The 17,207-nt window shown below is 42.6% G+C and overlaps 3 protein-coding genes across 13 annotated transcripts in view; 1 reads left to right on the forward strand and 2 right to left on the reverse strand.

Moving 5' to 3' along the window:
• Positions 1-143: 143 nt before the first annotated feature.
• Positions 144-2,206, reverse strand: LOC120447506 (tubulin alpha-4 chain). The gene is made up of 2 exons (XM_039628916.1): positions 2,054-2,206; positions 144-1,590 (listed from the first exon to the last, which is right to left on the reverse strand). Exons 1-2 carry the CDS (start codon positions 2,054-2,056, stop codon positions 205-207), a joined length of 1,389 nt encoding a protein of 462 aa, XP_039484850.1. The 5' UTR covers positions 2,057-2,206; the 3' UTR covers positions 144-204.
• A 130-nt stretch (positions 2,207-2,336) lies between these two features.
• Positions 2,337-8,730, reverse strand: LOC120447509 (UPF0046 protein C25E10.12). 2 transcript variants are annotated; one of them, XM_039628920.1, is made up of 2 exons: positions 8,611-8,730; positions 2,337-3,547 (listed from the first exon to the last, which is right to left on the reverse strand). In XM_039628920.1, exons 1-2 carry the CDS (start codon positions 8,642-8,644, stop codon positions 2,637-2,639), a joined length of 945 nt encoding a protein of 314 aa, XP_039484854.1. In that variant the 5' UTR covers positions 8,645-8,730; the 3' UTR covers positions 2,337-2,636. The 2 variants fall into 2 exon arrangements, with proteins under 2 accessions (XP_039484854.1, XP_039484855.1); XM_039628921.2 differs by lacking the exon at positions 8,611-8,730 and adding an exon at positions 3,914-4,141.
• Positions 4,289-17,207, forward strand: part of LOC120447503 (protein furry) — a 47,149-nt gene continuing 34,230 nt past the window's right edge. For 8 of the 10 annotated variants that reach the window (XM_039628904.2, XM_039628905.2, XM_039628909.2 and 5 more), the window contains exons 1-6: positions 4,289-4,591; positions 11,650-13,238; positions 13,297-13,637; positions 13,718-15,105; positions 15,172-15,403; positions 15,471-15,653. In XM_039628904.2, coding sequence (XP_039484838.1) covers positions 4,537-4,591; positions 11,650-13,238; positions 13,297-13,637; positions 13,718-15,105; positions 15,172-15,403; positions 15,471-15,653 — 3,788 coding nt within the window. In that variant the 5' untranslated portion in view covers positions 4,289-4,536. Of the gene's footprint in view, positions 4,592-8,172; positions 8,586-11,649; positions 13,239-13,296; positions 13,638-13,717; positions 15,106-15,171; positions 15,404-15,470; positions 15,654-17,207 lie in introns of those variants that run through there. The other 2 variants (XM_039628906.2, XM_039628912.2) reach the window with 2 other exon arrangements.

A 17,207-nucleotide genomic window follows, 5' to 3' on the forward strand; every position in this document is an offset into this window, starting at 1 on the left:
TTATTCCATATGTAATCCTATTCCGTAACTCCTAGAACATCTAAAATCAACATTAATTAATAGAATTCTTTCATCTAGTTTGCTTTTCTTAGAACTTTCTATAAACTTTCTCCTCGTCCCTCGCCCAAAGAAAGTCATGGTGATTCAAACTCTTGGCTAGTTTATTTACATATTTATTGGATATTGAATAGTTACTGGGTGAGCCTAGAACTCATCGAAGTCCTCGTCGCCGCCCTCCTCGGCGTTGTCCAGACCGACCTCCTCAAAGTCGCGTTCCAGGACGGCGATATTCTCCCGCGCCTCTGTGAATTCGCCCTCCTCCATGCCCTCGCCCACGTACCAATGGACGAAGGCGCGCTTCTTGAACATCAGATCGAACTTGTAGGAGAGATTCGAGAAGGCCACACTGATGGCGGTGGTGTTGGACAGCATGCAGCAGGCCCTCGAGGTCTTGGCCAAATCACCATCCGGCACAAAGGCGGGCTTCTCGTAGTTGATGCCTATCTTGAAACCAGTGGGACACCAGTCCACGAATTGGATGTGCCGCTTGGACTTGATGGCCGAGACAGCGGCATTCACATCCTTGGGCACCACATCACCCCGATATAGCATGCAGCAGGCCATGAATTTACCCGAACGCGGATCACACTTGACCATCATATTGGAGGACTCGAAACAGGCATTGGTCAATGTGGTAATGGCATGCTGTTCGTGGGCCGACCTCTCGGCGGACATCAGTGGGGCATAGGCCACCAGGGGGAAGTGAATCCTGGGGAACGGCACCAGATTCGTCTGGAACTCGTTCAGATCCACATTCATGGAGCCACTGAAACGCAGAGAGGCTGTTGTGGAGCTCACTATTTGGGCGATCAAACGATTCAGATTCCTATAGGCGGGCCTGTCCACACCCAAACTATTGTTGCATATATCGTAGATGGCCTCGTTGTCCACCATGAACACACAGTCCGAGTGGTCCATGGTGGAGTGCGTGGTCAGCAGGGCATTGTAAGGCTCCACCACGGCGGTGGACACCTTGGGCGATGGATAGACGGCAAAGTCCAGCTTGCACTTCTTGTTGTAATCGGTGGACAGGCGCTCCACCAACAGGGAGGTGAATCCCGAACCAGTTCCTCCGCCCAGCGAGTGGAAGATGAGGAATCCCTGCAAGCTGTCGCACTGCTCTGCGATCTTCTGCAGCCGTGAGGTCACCCTATCGATCACCTCCTTGCCAATGGAGTAACGACCTCGAGCATAGTTATTGGCCGCATCTTCCTTTCCCGAAATCAGTTGCTCCGGATGGTAGAGGTCCCTCATGCAGCCGTTCCTCACATCATCGATGACCGTCGGTTCCAGATCGACGAAAATCGAGCGGGGCACTTGCTTCCCGTTGCCGGTCTCCGTGAAGAAGGTTCTAGCATCATTGGCCGAGGTGTCGTGACCCACACTGGCACTGCTCCCGCTGGCCGTCAGCTCCTCCTTGGTCTTCAGGCTGCCGTCCAGGTTGATGCCGTGCTCCAGGAGGTACAGCTCCCAGCAGGCATTGCCGATCTGGATGCCGCACTGGCCAACCTGGATGGAGATTACTTCGCGCTGGTGGGGGAAATAATGAAAGTGGTGAGCTGGGCAAGAGAAGGCGCCATTGTTTAAGGTTAGGTTAGGTCCTCCCATTGCATTTTATAAATTAAGTGCATTGCTCACAATAACTAAGAGATCAAGATCAATATCATAGGAAGAAGAAATAATATTAATTTATCCTTGGAACATTTTATGAATTTAAATCAAAAATTGGAATTAAAGATTCCTTAAAAAACTTGATTGTCTTTTATGATCCGTAGAATGAACTTTCTTTATAAAAATTTTAAGATCGTTTTAGATTTCTACGATTATTGGTAAGACCTTTCCTAAAATAAGATAATAATCTAAGATATGTGACGATTAGTTTTCCAATAAACCTTTATTAATTTTCACTTCCCACTTTTCTAACACAAATTTTCTGAATTTAAAGTTCACTTTCCGTTTTTCAAACTTCTTAAGCTACAAAGTTTTTTCTCACCATTTTATTAGTTTTTTTGCTGGACTAAAATTGGAGTATACAAATTAAAATCTACTTCGGGACCTTTTTTATATATTTTTTGGTCGCCACGCGAAAAGTGCAGCCTCAGGTTAGTTGGTTCGTTGGTTGGGGAGTCACTGGAATAGCACCGTTACAGTGCGCCAAAGAGGAATGTCAAATTGGGAGACAGGGCTGCTCTCCAATTATCATTCCAAGGTTTTTCCAATCCATTTATGGCGGCTTATCGATACCAATTTGAAAATATATGTATTTATATATGTATCTCACGGTTTAATTTACATTAACGCAAAACATGGTACAGTTTAGGTGTCCTCAGAAGTGATTTATTTTTACAAATTTTTATATTGACAAATGCACTCTACTTGAATAAATATTTTATGGCATCTTAAGTATTCATTTGTTTCTCTAAAGAGTGATTATTTCGTGCGAATTAAATTCAACCTCTCCAGGCACCTACATTTGTGCACCAAAATCTTTATAGATAAAATATTTCAACTTAAATTTAAAGTGGGACGAAAATAAATTCATTGAACCTGACACAATAAATATCCATTTAGGTATACTAGTCCTTGCGAAATCCGGGGGGCAGCGTCACATCAAAAACGATGGGGGCATTGTTGGGTAGGTAATTAATGTCACAGGTTGAGGCATTCACAAAGATGATCCTGCCATCGCTGGTGATGCCGTAGCCTTCGTGCACATGTCCAAAAACATGGTATTTCGGGCGCACTCGTTGCTGAACTGTGCTGAGTAACTCCACGCAACCGGCTCTTACGCCGGAGCAGCAGAGATCTCCATGACCAACGGGCGGCGTGTGGGTAACCAGAATGTCGATGCCTTTCGGGATTTGATTCCATTTGTCCAAACATGCAGTCCCACGCGGGACATTAAAGGCCCAGCGGCAGAATTCTGGCTGCCATGGTGATCCATAAATTTGAATGCCCCAAATCTCGAGCAGTTCATCCTCCAAATACCGACAGTTGGTCAAAACATCTCGGACATTCTGCGTTTGCACAGCGCTCTCCAAATTCTCCTTGGCATTGCCCAAGGTGGGCAGATCATCGAGGATGGACATGCCAGTGTGTTTGCTGCTCGAAGCATGAGCTTTGCTCTTCTGGAAAGGGTGAGTGAAGGTTCTGTCGAAGCTGAGCTCATGATTGCCAGCAATCACGATCTTGTGACGGTGGGGCAGTGCTCCAATCCAAGTGTTGAACTCCTCCACCTCCTCCAGCTGGCCGCACTTCGTGAAATCTCCGGCATGAATGAATATATCGCCATCTGGTATGTCGAACTTAATGTAGGGCGTCAAGGAGTGCGTGTCGGACATGCAAACCACTCTCGCCTTGTTGGGAGCCACTGTGGTGGTGGGTGGCTTCATCGTCACCTTGATCACCCGCTGCGTTTTGCTGATCTCCTTCCAAGCGGATGTGGGGTCCTGGCTTAGCGGATGCACTGGCACTTCCATTTTAATATCTGCAATTGTAGCGGCTGGGTATTACTATGTAATTTCTTATGCAGAACAATATTATTCTAGATAGTAAGAGCCATAAAACGTGGCTACGAATGTTATTTTACTAAGACAGTATCTTAGTTTTAAAGTACTGTGAATTATTGGTTTTAGCTGTGATTCATATTGTGTTTGCATTTGATACGACTCAATGCAGATACATTTGTGTAAAAAGGACAGTCACCTAAGAAGAATTATGCCAATATAATTGGTCTTTGTCCCAGTTTTAGAAGTACATGTAACTATATCTTAAAAGTGTTGATAAAAATCATAACTAGTCCAGTTAAAGACTTCATTTGTCAGAATCAATACTTTTCATTCCTTTTACTTACTATTATTTATGAACTTTCCTAACGATTCTTCCTGTTTAGCTTCTTTGCGACTCGTCGGCCGCTGATTGTTTTGCCATTGTGTTAGGCCTTTAACCACTTGTCGCTATCGCCGCCGACATGGTCGAGCACGCGTTTATTTATGTTTAGTCAAGTATTTGCAGATAAATGCGATACTAATTTGATAATACCAATCAAAATACAAGAAATTGACTGTTCACGCGTGACGTCATTGCCGGGGCAAACAGCTGAGTGCCGATAGCGCAACGTAATGAAACGTAACGCACAATCGCCTATCGATTGGCAACTTTGTAGCGTAGCCCTGGTCAAAACAAAAATCAGCTGCTTTATAATTTTCTGCTTCTTCGCTACGCGTAAATTTTCGTGCAACATTTGCAATAAAAACGTTCTTAAAATTGTCTAAATCAAATTGGAAATTGTGTATTTTTCGTGTGCAAGTGTGCTCAAGAATAATAGCAGTGTTCTTCGAGTGTTTAAAGACGTGAAAAGTGATTACCAGGTGAAATTCCACGCTGGGCAAGCAAAAAATGGCCGCAGCTGCAACTTTTGCAGACGCGTATTGTTTTTAGCCATAAATTATTAATTAGGTTGTGTATTCGATTGCGATGGATCAATTGGAGCTGCAGGAGGATTTGTTTGCCTTGGACGCAGGTGCTGCAGGTGAGTTATTCGCACTTGTCTGTTTTTTATTACATTTCAGCTGCATAAGAGGCCATTTTTGGGATTTAAACAGCCTTCTGCGTGATTTTCTCGTTTTTCCCTTTTACATGGCGGCGAATCACTTGCAATAAACTGCACTTGTTCTTAGTTTTATGCTTTTGTTGCTAATTGCATACGCCCACTTATTGTTTGTTCGTGTGCGATGTCGTCTGTGTGTGTGTGTGTGTTATCTGACTGCATTTCACTCACTGCCTCGCCTCTTTTGTTCTCTCCCCCCTCCCACATACACCTTCACACACTTCACCTCCTTTGCATCTGTTTATCCGTTATCCATTTGTTTGTTTGCTTTGTCTTCCTCATTTGTTAAGTGATGATTCACTTTGATGCCGGCCATCCACACACACTCGCCATCTCTCTCTCTCACCCACTCTCTACCTCTTGCTCGCACTTGCACGCCTAATCAAAATGAACAATTTATACTTTTGATTCACTGTACTACAGTGGAACACGTTCTTAGCTCTTCGGCACAGGAAACGGTTTGTTTACTTTGAAAAACTCCTATCCTAAGAGCTCCTCAGTGTTTATATGTACAATATCTTCACAGAGAGTCGCCGGTGTGTTTGGGCGTCTATAAAAATATTTACCTCTTCTCCCGATTTATAGATCAAAGTTGGATTTTCATTCTAATTTGGGCTTCTTTGTTTACACTTGGGTATCGCCAATTTTGCAACAAAGGGATATAAATATATATGTTCATATGTTAGGTTTTTGCTTAAATCAGAGAACTTTAATGCTTGCTGTGGGACTTTGTCGCTAGGGAACCATTCGTTTTATGGGAAGCACTTAAAAAAGTAATATTACAATATATGTAAATATGTACAGTATGTAGTTACTTCAAATCGTATTCGAACTCAAAAGATGTGGGATATAAATGAATGATTAAAAATAATTAATAAAAAAAGGAACGCAAATGTAATTAAATATAAAAATTTAATTGAAATGATTGCATTACTAGTTTATGCTTATTTACATACCAAAAATAATGAACACAAGCTGTGCAATAACTAATGCAGCTTTGCCCCAAACAAATGAGTGTGCATCCACCGTTGACATAATGCAGTTTACATCGCGTCCTTTGTCTTCATTTATTTATGGATTCAACGTTTCTCTTTTCCATCCTTTTTTATGGCGCACAGCAATTTTTCATTATATTCCGAGATTGATTTACCGCCGATTTAAGCCGGTACGCGTACCGATGTGGCGCTATCTCAATGTTTGCCCGCGGAAAAAACACACGCCCCTCAAACGAACCCACCCACTCATTTCGAAGCTTTTCATTCACAATCGCAACAACAACAAAAAAAAAAAAGGCGGGAAAAGCAGAGTGCCAAATAAACCTTGATAATGACATTCAGCACTGAAAGAGGAAGAAAAGCAAAACAAACGTCTGGCGTCAATGGGTGGGTTGGGATTATATTTCTATTTGGTTTGGCTGCTCTTTCAGCAGCACCACCATCGCTACCACCATCACTACCATCACCACCACCACCTGGCAGTTATCCAACGGATTTTGTAGCGCAGTGTGGCAAAATTAGAAAATTCCGCCAGCCATCCAAAGTCAAATGTCGAGTCGTCGTTACCATCACCTGTGCGAAATTGCATAAGTTCGGGCTCCAAACGCTCGTACATCAGCCCATTTTCATTTTCATTCCCATTTTCGTTCTCGTTTTGGTTCTCATTTGTTTGCCCGCCGTCGAGCCACAAAGTACCGATACCAGAGGGAAAATACACTAGTCCGCTTCCAAATCGGAGAGGGAAAATATATTCATATAGCTCACTTGGGGCCAACAAAAAAAAATCAAGTGCGTTCCCAATTCTTTTTGGTGGTATTTGGTGTTAAGTGCGTTCCGGTCGCGTGTTTGCCTTCTCGAATCGCGTGCCAGTCCATCATTTGGTAGTAGCAACTCCTAGTTATGTGGTGGGCGTGATGTAATTCGCCAATTGCAATAAAAGCAGTTAACTAATTCAGCAAACCAATATTGTACAAATGGAAAGTGCCCGCGCTTGTGCCAAAGTGCTAATTATTCGTACATATGGCAAACAATCTGGGCGCGTTCATAATCAATTTAACTGTTTGTCGTTACAAAATGCTTCCCTCGGCATTGTTTTTTTATTGTTATGTTCGTTTATTTACTTTTTCAAGTTTGTGAAATCAATTTACACAAAGTTTGTTTAGGAATTCGCCAAGGCAGTTTCTTATTTCCATAAAGGAAAATCAGCGGGTGAACTTTACAGAGTCTAACTTCAGAAACTGCGACTATTTCCAGCAAAAGTTTCGGGTTTGATAAATATTTTTAATATTTGATAAATATTGGTATTAAAATTGCAGTGTAAGAGAGTAAATACTATTTAAAACCCATCAAATGAGTATCCACCGATTTCGTGTTTTCAATTTGTATTGATAAATCTTTTTAAAGAAGCTACCCTGTCTATTTGAATCCCAATTTCTAATCCCTTCTGCAAAGTGGAGGGCACACTTGCCATGAATCGAATTTCCGCGGTTTTCCACATGGAATTCGGGTTAAGGACGTCCTGTGAAGTGTAGTAGTTGGAGCTCAGCTCCAGCCTTGGCTCTCTGCGGGATTTCCACGCTGTCTAGGGCGGAAAGTTTTCCACTTAGCACTTCTCTGCGGGAAGGCGCGGCCCACGTTCCCCGTAGTAAATTGAAGCTAATGCGACAGATATATATATATATGTATATATCCATCTACCCACTAGCTGTGCTAATCAGTTAGAATTCGCAAGAGTAGAGAACGCAAATAAGTAAACAAACAAATTGCTTTCATCATCTCCCATTTGGTACAACGCGGCGTATGCGTGTTGTTGTTTTGAAAACAACTCAGCTGATTTTTGATTTCGCCGCAAACAGGAAAACAGCTGTTCCGTTCGCTCCGCACTCTCTCTCTCGCTCAGTCTTTCTCTCTCGCAATTGTTAATCATAATTTTAAATAGACAATAATCGTTTGTTTTGATTTCGAGCTTCCAATTTGCGAGCGTGCGCGAGTTGCTCACTTTTTGTTGATTTTTGTACAGTATTATTTTCTGAGTTCCCTGCTGTTGTTGTATTCTGCTGCCATTGACGTCGCGCTCGCTCTTTATTATTGTTTTTGTTGCTGTTTTTGTTTTTTCGTATAGCCCGTCCGTTTTTTTCGGTTCGTTTTCGCCGCAGTCGAAATTCGTCGTCGTCGCCGTCGTTTGCCTCGCATTTTGCACTTTGCGGTCCGTTCGAAATTTTTATTTTGGATTTAACGCGAGCTAGACGTCTATATATACCACTATATATAATATCCGTCTATATGTGCCACCATATCGAAATCGGTTCTACCTATCGGCACACACAAATAATAACATTCGAATGACCAACGTAATTTGACATCGGTCAATAAATAAACTAATAAAGTGTAGAACGGTGTGGTGTACAAGTTGCAAAACGCTGAGCTCATTATTTCTGGCTAATTAGCATAAAAATCGTAGAAAGCTCTAAGGCGGCCGTAAAAGTTAATAAACAAAATAAAAATATGCTTCTTCGATTGGGGAAATGAGTGTTCCTCGCTAATCGTTAATTCCTTAGCAATTTTTATAGTGCAATAAACATAAATCGTGACCCAGTGACATAGTTGAAATCACCTTATCAGCAGCACCGTTTATAATCGGATCTAAAACAATCTGGACACAGTACAAAACAACAATTAAAGCTACAATTAATAAATATTATTTGTAAACTGTGTGGAGGGGCAAAAATCACGTGCTTCTAATTGCAATACTTGTTCGCGTTAATTAGTGTTAAATACACTTGCTATCGCCTTTGTTTTTTAGCCAGACAGAACAATTGTAAATCTGCCCGAGTATCATTTTCCCAGCTGCGATTCCCTGACAAATTTATGCTCCACTTTCATGTTATGGAATTTTCAATGGACTCCAAAAAAACTAAAAGGTTGGTTTCGCGATCTTATACTTACTATTATTTGGACAGCGAAAGACCGATAAGCACATAAAAACGGGATGACACAACTTATGTATATCCAGGAAATATTTGGTTTACAGACGATAAAAATAAATTGTGATAAACAATTCGAAGGTTTTGAGTTCAAGTTTATGAAAAAAGATTCAAGAACCACATAAGTTTACATGGTTTTGCCATATGCAGTTATCTTATCGGTGTCATTACGAAATTCGTATAATTTTCATTGTTTTCGCTATCACTTGCTGCACAGATAATCGAATTAATAAAATAAAAACGCCAAGAAAACAAACTGCAAAGGGTTCAAGGGCAAAAGTTGATGGATTATTGGCTAAGATAAGATAAATGTTCGAAATTCAAAACAAGTTGTATGATTTCAATTGTAGAGATAGCAATCGGTGGCATCTAGAAAATACACATTTTGTATAAACAACAAGCGAACAGATAAATGTATATATCTTGACTTTCCGCCAAATTCTGGAAATATTTCCCTACAACGCCAATATTATGAATTATCACCCACACTTCTCGCCTCCTTATTCATAAGCGCGTTTGCCAAAAATATTTATTTATTTTTGTTAACTCGCCGTTATTATTCTGCCAATTTTATTGTTATCATTCAGCATGATTCTGAAGAAATGTTTGATTACCTATCGATTAAACATAAATCACTGGATTAGCGTGGAACCAATTGATTGGGTTTGTCAGCATTTTTATTATTGTTTTAAAAATGTTTTTTTTTACTTTTCTCATAAATAACCAGAGCAGTCTTCAAAAGTGAAAACACCGAGCGAAAATCTATTGGTGCTCAAAATGCTCAACAGGGATACAAAAAAGCTCCTAAAAATAATTCCATGCGTTAAACTATAAATATTTTTCCAACGAAATTGAATTCGTTAAAAGAATAAATAAAAAAGCTGAATGTTTCAGTGATTTCTATGAAAGAACTGCATGGCAGAGAATGATGTGATGAAATGAAAATTAGTTTAAACAAATTAAATACAATTCATGGATATTTCTTCAGTTCCTATTGTATTAAACATCCAAACATGAAGATGATTCTGCATTTGTTGTCATTCGAATTCCATAAAACAGTGACAAATGAGTATGTGGCAGTCGAACCCCCATATATTAAATACTTGCCTTACTTTCTTGCCTCTGCTGCAGTTTTTGAATGATTTTACGTTTTATTTGGATTTGAGTTTGGCCCAGTGCGCTGGATTAATCGCCTGGTAGAGATATTTGTTCGGGTTCGTCGAACATCTTATAAGTGGCATGGAATCGTGTTATTCGCGTGTTGTTGCTGTTCTCATATGACACATCCAGAGAGCTTTTATAAGAAGTATGTACGATTCGTTCGGGAAGACGATTTGGGTGAGCGTGTTAATATGGTATTAATAATATGAACGTGTATGTATAACTGCCTGTGTACATATGTTTTCGCATTCTTTATTTGAGATTTCCTTGTGATGTTTTCGATTTTCTTCGCATACATGTGTTCAGTGAAATGTCAAACATTTTACGCTTTGATTAGACAGAGCTGTCTTTGGGCAATTTCCTTGGATGCGATTTCACGGCTTTTCGCTACAAGGTTCGGGATCAACCTTTGCTGTCTGTTGCCCTGTGAGCCTTCCAAATTGCCTTGTACTTCAACTTTATCAATTATTCACGGAAAGCGGCGACGAAAACCTTTACCCTGAACTTTACCAGACCTTCGGTCGGAGCTCAAAACAGCTGATTGTGGTGCATGACACACGGCATATCGTTTGGATTACGTTTGGTAGCTACATATATTATTCACCAGTTCCATCCAATAATGTTATACTTGGCTTGGTCTTAAAGAACATTGTCAATCGTGTTCCGGTCTATTGATTGAATTCGATTTTAAAGGAATTCTGGCCAGGAATAAGTCACGATAGGACATCTGAATAATAGAACGAGGTGATTTCACTTTTGTGTTCTATCTATTCCAATGCCTAAGTGCATTTTACATTGGTCGTACAATTAATTGATTATTATGCTTACGTAGAATGAGGGTCTCAATCATTTTAACACTTTTAGTGTGGCTTTCCCTACAAATTGTGATAAAAATAAGTTGAAGCTCAACATTTTTGCAATTCAAATTAATTTCGGTTTCGTAGTGCCTACAATTGAAGCGATAATAGTCTGGGAAAGCCATATTACACATTCCCGTCAATTTCCTTAGTTAGAATTCGGTTTCTGCTCTTATCATCGTGTCAGTAAACAGATATGGCTTGCCAAAAGGAAATAAAATCATCAATTGGAATTATTATTTTGCATATTCCACAGAGTGTGTTCCATTTTGACAGATGGTCGAAGGCATTCCATTCATTAGACCATATGCCTATGTTAAGTTTACAATCGTTTTCTGGCAATTTAGATATAACGCCGAAATATTGAATGATAAGCCGAAACGATACAGTCCCCAAGTCCAGAATGGAGCCCATAAAGGGAGCTCGTTTTGTTTCCTCTTCCCAAATTGAGTTTTTCGGGGCGTGTTCTTGCCACACCCCCACACTTGATGATGATTAAATTGTTGATGGTTGCTGATGATAATTTCTATTTACAGATTTCGCTTTATAGGCGTGTCCTAGAACCAAGGTTGGGTAAAAAACAGACATAGCAGATCACAAATCAAAGATTCATACAGCATATATCGCTTATACGCAAGTTTTAGAATGCCAAAGCAATTAATAAATGTCACATGTCATATCTCTATTTTTTCTATCTTGAAAACTAGACAATTTTATGATTTTAAATAAATTTAAAAGAATAAAATGTCAAAACTTAGATAAATTATTAGTACAAATAAACAATAAACAAATACAACATTAAAAGCTTTCTTCCTCCATATATGTACGTGTTTTCTTTTTGATTTTTGCACAAAGAGTGAATCATTTTGGGACTTATCCGGCTATCTACACATGTAATTCCATACCTATAAATAACTGATAAGTGTAATCCGTTTAATCATTAAACCGATAATGATAATGTGCTTCGTTCTTTTTTTAACCAGGCACAAATCAAAACCCAAATGAGCAGCACCTGAGCGATCCAGCTGCCTCGCCCGCCACCGCCAGTCCCAACAACACCAGCAACAACACTGCAACAGCTGGAGCGTCAACCACATCAACAACCACTGGAACCTCTGCGGCGGGTGGAGTGGGCGGAGGCGGCGGTGGCGGTGGAATCGCAGTGGGCGTGGTGACACCAACAAAGAGCCCACAGCGTAACGCTTTCCAGGAAGATGCTTATCAGGCGAACCTGGCTGGCGGCGATAGCGTCGATAACGTGGAATCAGCTCAATCGGATGGCAATCCGAGTGGTGGATCGCCCGGCCAGCGTCACTCGATAAACTCGGCGGAATACACATCCACGCCGAAGACGACTCGTAGTGGGCCGAGCGGTAGCACTACGGCCAGTGGGACAACGTCGCCCATTAACTACCAGCTGCCCGGCGATGACTATCCGTATGGTATAGAGTATGAGTCACAGCAACTGCAATACCAACAGCAACAGCAACAACAGCCGCAACAACAGCAGCAGCAGCAACAACAATTGCCAGTAGGCGATGTGGAGCAATCGTCAGCGGTTACATACCAAAGTTTGCCGGCCAGTCGCCAGAGTTACGCTTCACCGCCAGCTCTGATCATTCCCCAGCGGCAATCGTTGCTGCCCTGGGGTGCTCATTCGAGGAGTTCGATCATCAACGTCCTGCCCAGTTACACGCAAGCCGAGATGCATGCCTTGGCCGCCAGAGTGGCCAGCGTGGAGACCTCCGCTCCACGACCTGGTGAGATCGTGATGCGTAATCTCTTCAGTGACTTTACGGCGCAAGCTGAGAAGAAGATCGAGCTGGTGATGCTGGAGAGTGCCGACAAGAATCTATCGAAGCTGCTGCAGCGCGGCGAGGATCAGCAATTCGATCAGCTACTATCCGCACTGGGCTCGGTGGCCGAGCACTGCCTGCCATCGTTGCTGCACACTTTGCTAGCCTGGCATCGTCGCCAGCTGTCCGACATGGAGATCAAGAATGACCTCAAGAAACCAGCACCGAGTGGCAGCAGCTCCCAGGCGGCAACTAACAAGCCCACCGTGGACCTGGACTTTCAGCTGCAGCGAAGGGAAGCGGCAGTTGAGTTTATATTCTGTCTGGCACTCATCGAGATACTCAAACAGTTGCCGTATCATCCGGGCCACGAAGATCTGGTACGTAGCATCGAGAATCTGGCCTTCAAGCACTTCAAGTACAAGGATGGGCTGCAGAACAATCCGAATGCCCTCAATATCCACATGATCGCTGATCTGTACGCAGAGGTTATCGGTGTACTGGCTCAAAGTCGATTTGCATCGGTGCGCAAGCGCTTCATGAGCGAGCTGAAGGAGCTGCGCGGCAAGGAGGTGTCACCAACGACCACCCAGAGCATCATCAGCCTTCTGATGGGCATGAAGTTCTTCCGGGTCAAGATGGTGCCCATTGAGGAGTTCGAGGCGTCCTTTCAGTTTATGCACGAGTGCGGTCAGTACTTCTTGGAGGTGAAGGATAAGGATATCAAGCATGCTCTGGCCGGACTGTTTGTGGAGATCCTGGTGCCTGTGGCGGCGGTGAGTAGAAATTCCAATAGAATTTTTAGTCTTTTAATACATGATTTCCTTTTCGCAGGCCGTTAAAAACGAGGTGAATGTTCCGTGCGTTAAGAACTTTGTGGAGCTCCTCTATGTGCAAACTTTGGATGCCTCCACCAAGTCTAAGCATCGACTGGCCCTCTTCCCGCTGGTCACCTGCTTGCTGTGCGTCTCGCAAAAGACTTTCTTCCTGACCAACTGGCATTACTTCCTGGCCATGTGTTTGAGTAATCTGAAGAACCGCGATGCCAAAATGAGTCGCGTGGCACTCGAGTCGCTGTTTCGCCTACTGTGGGTCTACATGATACGCATCAAGTGTGAGTCCAACTCGGCGACTCACTCCCGCCTCCAGAGCATTGTCAACTCCCTGTTCCCCAAGTGAGTAATGTTTGTTTAACGTTAAAAACCATGCAAACGAATCCCTACTTATCCATATCAACTTGTTACTTGTTTTACAGGGGCTCCAAAGGAGTTGTGCCACGTGACACTCCCCTAAACATCTTTGTGAAGATCATCCAGTTCATCGCCCAGGAGCGTCTGGACTTTGCCATGCGCGAAATCGTGTACGATCTGCTGTGCGTAGGTCGTTCCATTAAGCTGATCCTAAATCCGGAACGTATGAGCATCGGACTGCGAGCATTCTTGGTCGTCGCCGACTCACTGCAGCAGAAGGCTGGTGAGCCACCGATGCCCAGAACAGTTCCAGTCCTACCATCCGGTAACACACTTCGGGTAAAAAAGACGTTCAACAAGATGTACGTTTTGCTAACGGATGACACCGCAAGAAGTATTGGAATGTCTACGTACTTCCCACATGTGCGCAGGGTTTTTGTGGATATTTTGAGAGCTTTGGATGTTCACTACGGTCGTCCACTGATGATGACGAATACTCAGAACCAGAACAAGGAGCCGGACGAAATGCTGTCTGGTGAAAGAAAGCCTCGCATCGATCTCTTCCGAACGTGTGTTGCCGCCGTACCCCGATTGATACCCGATACAATGACCCCTCATGAGCTGGTGGACATGCTCTCTCGACTGTCGGTCCACATGGATGAGGAGTTGCGAATTCTAACCCACCAGTCGCTTACGACTTTGGTCATAGATTTTCCGGATTGGCGTCAGGATGTCGTGCACGGTTACACTCAGTTTCTGGTGCGCGACGTCACCGACACCTATCCGCAGCTGCTGGAGAACTGCACGCGCATCCTGTTCACTTTCCTTAACATTTGGCGGTGTGCCACTAATGTGAACGGGAATAACACCACCAGTGCTCCTAGTGGAGCAGCCAACGTGGTAAATACAGCGCAAGCCAAAATGACTACGGCCACCACAACGACAACGGTGGTGCAGGCTACAGTGGTTCAAGTCACATCAGCGCCAGCAAAGGACACCGCCAGCAGTCAGTTGTCCAAGCAGCAGCATTTGAATACGGCCAGTAGTGCTGCCTCCAGCATAACTACCTCAAGCGGAATGTCGAGTATCACGCAACACACCGTACTAAACATGGCCAGCGATGTGGGCAAGAAGAATGAAATTCCGCTGGCCACCACTCTGCATTTTGTGGAGGGCTTTGCCTTGGTGTTACTCTGCAACTATCGCCCTTACTTGCGCAAGCTGGCCGCGCTGATCCTCAAGGAAGTGAAGAATCTGATGCGAGCATTGGGTATCCCAGAAACAGAACCCCCGCTCATCGATGTCATGGATCGTTGTGTTCCAACCATAATTGAGAAGTGCCTGCCACAGCTGCCGCAGACGGAGAAGACAGCTATTCTGAATGCCAATTGCATTGATCTGCAGTGGATAGCTGAAAGGTCGAGCGGAGTGTGGCTAGCTGGATTAACAGATGGTAGGAAGTCATTATATACCATGATAAACGAATATTGAAACAAAATTCTGTTGATACTTCTTACAGACAACTCGAAATCGTCGACGTCTACGCTCAACCTCTCGCAGTCCAGTTCAACACCGAATGCATCCGCAACGGCAGCCAGCTCTCCACAGCCTCCGTTTGATCCCTGGGCCACCTGTTTGTTTGGATTGCTGGAACGACAGAACGTCCTGCAACAGTGCCCATCGGCAGTGGCGCAGGCCTGGCCCATTTGCTTCACGCGTCTAAACGCGCTGTACAGTGTCATTGATCCCACGTACGTTTAAATACGTTTTACCATAATCTACATTATTAATTATATTGAAATATTTCCGGTAATATAGCCCCGTGAGTGACAATCGAGCTTCATTGCTGCGAAGTTCGGCGCCCACCAAGAAAGTGCCCACCGAGAGCCAGAAGGATTCGTACTTGCGTCTTTGGAGGAATCAGGTGGCCTGTGCCATGCGACTGGTGCCCCAGATTCCCAGTGTTGCCGTTCGATGTGCATCACCTGACTTGAGTTTGAGGTGAGTGACGAAACGCATAGCATTTGTAAGTCATGTTCATGCAGACGAACAAATAACTGCCAAATTGAAAGGAAATCGATTTATGTCAAGCTTTAATCTTGCCGTAAGCTGATGTGAAAAGCCTCTAAAAAGGTTGACAATTTGTGTGTGTTATTTTTCTCTGTGCATTTGTTGTGTCCTCTCACTAACAGCTGCCCAAAATTCAACACAAACAAGACACTTCATTACTTTTGTTTGACTAACACTTCGCATTCAATTACATTCGGCACGATTTGCATGTAGTGATTATACATCTGTGTACTACAGTTGACCTGTACTTTGTTATTAAAAGAGCGTGTGAAATTGTAATCAAGTTGAAAATTCATTTTATGTTTTGAGCAAGAACAACCCAATTATCACTGCATTGTGGGTGGAGTGGGTTTTGTGTTTTAAGTTTGTGTGGCAAGCCAAACTACAGAACCGGAAGTGTGTGTTTTGAAGTTTGAAAATGGGTTTTGTCTTACTTCATTTGCATATTAATGGTGAATGTAAATCAATTAAATTTGTGATTATCAGAAATTGCCGCATACGCGTTACTCACACCGCTTGTTCTAAGTTTAGCTAACTTGTTTTACACACATGCACCCGATTGGATTCCTTAGAAACCACCAATAAGTTTATATTTTGTTAATTAAAATAAACTTCATGTGACAGCCTGCATAAGTATAAACAGCAGGGCTCTCCTGTCAATATTTGTTCATGCCATTGCGCGTTTAATAGCTTGTTTATTATTTTAGAGGCAAAGGTTAAAGGGTCAGACTTGGGACGGTAGCTGAACACTCACTCTTAATAGCACGTTGTTGCAAGGGAGCCCTATACTAGATAACATTGCTGGGACCTCAAAAATTTGGTTGACAACGATGCACAAAATGCGTGCCTGGTCACGAAAAAATTCCTGAAGCTTCTCAGCCATTTTTTTACGCTATTTACAGGCTTACAGATTCTTAGTAAGTAAATTTCGTTGTGATTCGTTCACAGTTGTGCATTGTAATGAACAAAAATTTCTGGATCGCCTTAAAGTATTTTTTCCATGTTCATCAATCAAGCTGAAATTAAGCTGCTTATAAATAAAATTTGGTGGAATTTTGTTTTCTTATTTTGGAGGGAGATAACCGATAAAAACGGATACTTAGTAAAATGTATCACAATATTTTGCTAAACTGCTAAAACACCTGTTATTTTAGCTACTGCATTTCGTTAAATTTCATACAAAATGTTTGTACATACTAAGTGTGCCCGTCCATTTGTTGCCATTATAAATGTATTATTTCCAGCAATTAGATTGGTTTTCAAAGAAACATTTTATTGAATCATATAATATGTTATAAGGCACCTGAAACCATTTTTTCATTGTGGTAAATTATTGAAATTCGTTTCCATTGACTGTACGTAGAATTCCTAACTAGATTCAACTGAATTAAATGCGAAATATTGCAACCCACAACACGCACACACAGCGCATTTCCATCACATCAGTGTGTAAATGTTGGTCGACGGAAAATGTCAATAAAAATG

The sequence above is a fragment of the Drosophila santomea genome, chromosome 3L (assembly GCF_016746245.2).
Source record: "Drosophila santomea strain STO CAGO 1482 chromosome 3L, Prin_Dsan_1.1, whole genome shotgun sequence".
Taxonomy (NCBI): Eukaryota; Metazoa; Arthropoda; class Insecta; order Diptera; family Drosophilidae; genus Drosophila; species Drosophila santomea.

Excerpts from the sequence above, each read along its gene's own strand:
- LOC120447509 (XM_039628920.1), bottom strand. The coding sequence starts at position 8,644 with ATGTGCTTATCGGTCTTTCGCTGTCCAAATAATA. Across the intron at positions 3,548-8,610 it reads CTTTCGCTGTCCAAATAATA|ATATTAAAATGGAAGTGCCA; the intron begins GTAAGTATAAGA and ends CTACAATTGCAG.